The sequence below is a fragment of the Pinus tabuliformis genome, chromosome 8 (genome assembly GCF_031772625.1).
Source record: "Pinus tabuliformis cultivar Carrire ecotype Pingquan chromosome 8, CPIR1, whole genome shotgun sequence".
NCBI classification, from domain to species: domain Eukaryota; kingdom Viridiplantae; phylum Streptophyta; class Pinopsida; order Pinales; family Pinaceae; genus Pinus; species Pinus tabuliformis.
This window is the reverse complement of record NC_142294.1, coordinates 540,823,738-540,829,702: the sequence shown is the minus strand read 5'-3', so window position 1 is coordinate 540,829,702 and position 5,965 is coordinate 540,823,738. Positions and strand designations below refer to the sequence as shown.

The window sequence follows — 5,965 nt, the reverse complement described above, 5'->3', positions numbered from 1 at the left end:
TAATTTATCCTTTAGATCTTTAATTCTAAAAATAAAATTACTGACGCTTTCATTTTCTTCCATCTTAATTGAAAAAAACTTACTCTTTAAATACAATATTCGATTTGTAATCTTCGTCTTATACAAATTTTTGAGAGTGTCCCATGTCTCCTTGGATGTTTTGCACTCTCTAATGTGTGGAATAATGTTGTCCTTAACCGTCATCTGCAAAAGCACCTTTGCTTTGTTTTCCCGTCGCTCCCAATCTTGAATTGCAGCATCTATGGCTTGAGGGGACACTGACTTAACTTTAGCTCCAGACAAAATCATCCATGTATTGTTGCCTTCCATCAATGTCTGCAACTTAAACTTCCAATTTGCATAATTTTTATTGTCTAACTTGTTAGACTCAAATAAACAAGATTCTGCCAATACATTAGCCATGTTACTTATTTTCACCATACCAATCACCAAAAAAAAATTACTAATTTTTACAAATATAAACCTTCAATCATAAAATTTTATCCAATATCATTGGATAATATGGCTGCCCTTTTTATTGTTTTTTAACACAACAAATCAAACTCCAAATTCACCACTCCAAAACTTGTATGATTACACTACTCATTTGAAAACTTCATACAGAAAATTCAGAATATAAATCCACTCATGCACAATCAACACAATCTTAGTTATTACAAACTTGAAGCTCGTGTATATAAATATATATATATTTACTTGACCGTAACTATTCTTCAAATTTCAACTTGAACACTCAAAAAAATACTGTGATTTTTACCATTAAACTTCTATCTTAGAAAGAAGATGCGAGAGCTACTTTTTTTTCATAAACTTCAGAGTTCATGAAAATGCCATACGAAATAGATTTTTAACTTCACATAAAATGTTTGAGAGCACTACTAAAAAACGATGAGCACTAATCCATTCAACAGTGACACTCTCCGAGGCAGGAGCTACAGCCATAGTCTCAGCAAGAGGCTCCTTTGACCAGCTCTTCAGTAAGCAACTCCTTAGGAATCTTCCACTAGATTTCCCTCACAGCAACACGCTTTAAGCAACTCCTCCTACGATAATGTGATTTCCCAAAAATCAAACACAGTGGGCTCTTGGGTTGCAGTCTCCACCGAGCACCTATTCTCTATGTAGCAAAACTCTCACAGTCGCACCACTCACACAGCAGTTTTTCACACACTGCTACACACAGGGCTCTCAAACAACGTCAGCGATCTTAGATTCACACTCTCACCTTGCTCTGATACCAAATCAGAGAACACAAGACACAACGGATTGAACACAGCACAATCACAAAAAACACTTTCTCATTTGATTGCCAAAGAGGTCTTTTTATATACAATGGAGAAGTTTCTGGAGTCGTGAAGGTGGTTTCTTCATGAAGCTATCTAGCTCTCTAAACTTCAGAGGAATTCTCGAGAAGAAGCTAGACTATGCATTTAATGTAGGTGATTAGAATTATTAATGTTTTCCAACATTAATGATGTGGTGCGTCTGCTTGATATAATTTTCACTTAATACTTTAATGATGTGGTGCGTCTGCTTGATATAATTTTCACTTAATACTTTAAGCAGTGATTTAAAGAGCCGGATGAATTGTCAAGAAAGATATGGAAATTCCGGTCTCATATGGATTTTCCAAAAAAAATTGCATTATAGGCTAGTCCTTTAAATTATGTCTCTGCGTTCTCTTTTGTGTGCTCTTCTGTCCATTTGTTTGTTCTGTCTGTCATTTTTATTGTTGTGCTTATTAGTGGTGCATCTTTGTGAAATTGACGTGTAAGAGCGAGAGCGCAGAAGAATGAAGAAAAAGTTCTTGAAATAGAGCAGAGGGGGAAATTACCTAAACCAAACCGAAGAGGAAGCGGTAATTTTGGGCTGTTCCATCACCAAACCAAACCAGCCGACAGTCTCCATTCCTCTTCTGGTTGGATGGATAACTATTTTCTTGAATTTGATTTGATTTCTTTATATCAACAGCAATTGCCATATATAATTTTCTTTTTTTCTGTTTTAATAACCTTAATTTTTTTTAAATTTTCTGGGTTAATGGTGTTTTACTTGTTTATTTATTTCTTGTTTTCAGCTTTTCTTGGCCCACGTAGATATTGCAGAGCACTGAGTGCAAAGGTTGGAATAATATTCTACAAAGTACATTGTAGCTCCTTCGTGACACTTCCCTGCTTGTGTTTATTTGTGTTGTTATTTTGATTTTATTTCTTTAAATTAAGGGCAGCTGTGATTATATAATTCATTAAATTATTTCTAAATTTTCCCTTGCTAATGTTGTTTGGTTTGTTTATTTACTTGTGCTTCCAGCTTCTCTGCAAGCATATAGAGAGTAGTGCAAAGGGCAGAGTGAACGTCACTGTTATGGAGAAATATTAGCAAAGTAACCCGCAGTTCCCTTGCTTGTGCCATTACAGTTTGATAACATTAATGACATGAATTTGTTTTGTAATTTTTAAAAACTTCAATTAAAAAATATAAATCTTATTTTAAATTTCTTGCTAAGCGAGTATAGAAATAGCGATGATAATGAATTTAGCGTTTAACCTATTCTAAATTTCTTGCTAAGTGGGTATAGAAATAACGATGATGAAGAATTTAGCGTGTTATTCCTCTCCAAAATCAATCCAGGCAAACGAACAGTTCTGCATGTTCCATTTTAGGGTATTTGTAGACATCTTGAAATTCAAGAAACAAACTCCAAGGTGGAGGGAATTAGCAGCAAGCGGATCTGCTTCACATCAGATGAACTTCATGAACAAGATGAACAAAATCAGGATGATTGTAAAAGAATGGGAGTTTCAGAAAAGACAATCTAATAAAAAAGAGCTTCGAAAAATCCAAAAGGAACTTAATAATGTTGCAGATTCTACGGATTATGATTCATTATCATTTGATATAAGACAACACATCAAGAGTCTCCAAAAAAAGAAATTGCAAATCCTGAAGAATGAAGAAATTTTCTGGCGCCTAAAAAGCAGGGCAATATGGATGAAAGAAGGCGATCGAAACAAGTTTTTCCATAGATTCGCCAATGCTAGAAGGGTCAAAAATTCAATATGGAAAATTAGTGACGGTAATGGAGGCTATTTATACTCTCAACAAGATATATCAAAGGGAGCGGTGGCACATTTCAAAAAGCAATATCAAAGAATGGAAAATCGAAGATTTAAGGATATATTGTGGGGAATAGAAGTTTACCCAACGATGTTTGATAATGATATAAACGATCAGATATACCAGCCTGTTACAGAGGAGGAATTGATGGCTACTATGAAATCTTTCAGTCGGGACAAAAGCCCTGGACCAGACGGCTGGTCAATAGAATTTCTTTTACATTTCTATGATATTATGAAGGATGATTTATTAAAGATGATGGAAGATATCAGGATAAAGGGGAGTATCAGCAAACAATCATGCTCCACATACATCGCTCTCATACCCAAAAAGCGGGATGCTCAGACTTTTCAGGACTATCGGCCGATATCATTATGTAATATTTCCTTCAAAATTGTATCTAAGATCATTGTGGAGAGATTGAAAGGAGTTTTATCTGAATCATTATCAAAAGAACAATATCGATTTCTAAAAGGGAAATACATCCATGATGCTGTCGCTGGTACACAAGAGGCGTTTTCTCCATCCACACAAAGAAAAGAGAGGCGGTTTTTATCAAAGTCGACCTCAGGAAGGCGTATGACTGTATAGATTGGGGATACATCAGGTGTTTACTAGCAAGAATTGGATTGAGTTCCAACATGATCAACTGAATCATGGCATGTGTCGATCCTATGGAATACGCAATTATCATAAACGACATTCCAACCCCTTTTTTCAGTGCGGAGAGGGGTATGTGTCAAGGATTCTCTCTCTCCCTGCTATTATTTATACTGGCGATGGATTCTCTCAGCTTACATATCAAAAAGGCTGTGATCGAAAAAGCATGGCAGCCTCTCAAAATATGCAGGAGCATTTCATTGACTCATAATCTTTTTGTTGACGATATCATATTATTCGGCATGTTTTGCAGGATCACTTGGATGCGATTCTATGATATTATGGAAAACTTTCAAAGGGCTACGGGTCTACAAGTTAAGCTGGAGAAATCTATAATATACCATTCTGATTTAAAACAGGAAGATGTTCTTTGCTTATTTGAGCTATTTGGTATGAAATCTCAACATATCAGCAGTGGTATAAAGTATCTGGGATTCCGCATAAAAGCAAATGGCTACTCGAGATCCGATTGGAACTGGATTGTGGACAGATTTTACAGGAGAATCTCTGCTTGGGAGTTTAGATGCCTTTCATTGGCAGGGAGAATTATATTAGTGCAATATGTTTTGAATCAGCTCTCTGTTTACTGGGCACACCTATATCTCTTTCCGGTGAGTATCATTAACAGCATGAATAGACTTTCTGCTAATTTCATATGGGGGGGTCATGCTAATAGGAGTAAATTTCATCTTATTAAGCTCTCTAGTATTTCTCTTCCTAAGAATATGGGGGGTTGGGGTTTATCCAATTTGCGAATATTTGGAAAAGCTCTTTTGTGCAAGTCTTTTTGGAGAGCCATTCAGGGTGAGGGGCCGTGGAGTCTCATGGTTCGGTCCAAGTATTTAGGAAAGAAGAGCCTCCATTACTGGTACCGGAAAGGTTCTATCGGCGCATCATATGGATCCCCAATATGGCTTAGTTTCCGGAGGATTGAATCATACTGCTTGAAGAATTTAATCTGGCATCTACAATTGGGGAATAAAATCCTTATTGGCAAAGACTGCTTCAAATGTGGAGCTGAAGAAGTTGATATCCCTGATCCCTTACTTTATTATTTCCACAGAAGAGGTTTCTTTTACTGGGATAGTTTGATTGCTGAATGGCTAGGCCCCATCCCGCAGTGGAAAGACGCTGATGATTTGAATATGCCTCATGTGATCGCGCAGCATTGGAATAGCATCAAGTCGAAGCTTCAGAATGGCGGTATTTTCAGATCTAGGGACTCAGATTTCCTGACTTGGAACGTTCCGCAGAGGCGGATGATGTGTCAGTAAAAGGGATTTATCATCAGTTGATAAGGCAGCAATCCCTAGTTCCTCTATATTCCCTCAGATATTCTGTTAGGATGGTTGCTAATTGAAGATGATACATTTCGCTTGGCTTGCATTTCACAACAGAAACCTAACCTGGGAGAATTTAATGAAATAGGGATGGCATGGACCTAATGTCTGTTCTTTATGCAGATCGGATAAGGATTCAAATTTTTATATATTTTTAAAATGTAAAAAGACACATAAGATATGGCAGGAAATAGAAAGAGTATTTGATTTTATTCTTGGTGCGCGGGACTCTATCCATGAGTAGATATTAAGGTGCAGCGAGCAGAATATACAATGGCATAGAATTTGCATTCTCTCCATGTGGTTTATTTGGAAATGGTGCAACCACTGCATTTTCAAAAACTCAAGATTTTCATATGCACAAATCATGGATTCGATCTCTGTATACTTAGAATCCCTACCTCAGAAGATTATCAAGCATAAGATAAATTTTCCCACTTAGCCTTCATCAGAACAGTCTTCTCAGCCTTCTGCTTTCTTCGATGGGGCCACACAGAAGGGTCAATGTGGTTGTGGTTTCTACATAAAGATAAATGAATCTATGCATTTTTCATCATTCTGGCACGGCGGTCATGGCTCCAATAATATGGTTGAAGCCATAGCACTCACTGGACTTTTAAAATTTTGTATCTTCCTTGACATACAAGAGGTTGCTATTTTTGGAGATTCGAAAATTTGGGTTGATTCGCTAAATAGGAGAAATCACATTTTGGCGCCGCACCTGACCGGTTGGAGAGATAGGATCAACTATTACTGGGACCGCATGGTTGATAGTACTATTGAGCACATCAGCAGGGTCAAAAATTCTACAGCTGATACTCTTTCTA

General features: G+C 36.9%; 1 protein-coding gene across 1 annotated transcript; it reads left to right on the top strand.

The window, feature by feature from the left end:
• Positions 1–3,917: 3,917 nt before the first annotated feature.
• Positions 3,918–5,072, top strand: LOC149236545 (uncharacterized). Its single transcript, XM_089368946.1, has one exon. The coding sequence runs from the start codon at positions 3,918–3,920 to the stop codon at positions 5,070–5,072; it is 1,155 nt and encodes a 384-aa protein (XP_089225072.1).
• Positions 5,073–5,965: the final 893 nt, after the last annotated feature.

Bases quoted from the DNA above. Each gene is read 5' to 3' on its own strand.
- LOC149236545 (XM_089368946.1), top strand. From the start codon at position 3,918: ATGGATTCTCTCAGCTTACATATCAAAAAGGCTGTGATCGAAAAAGCA.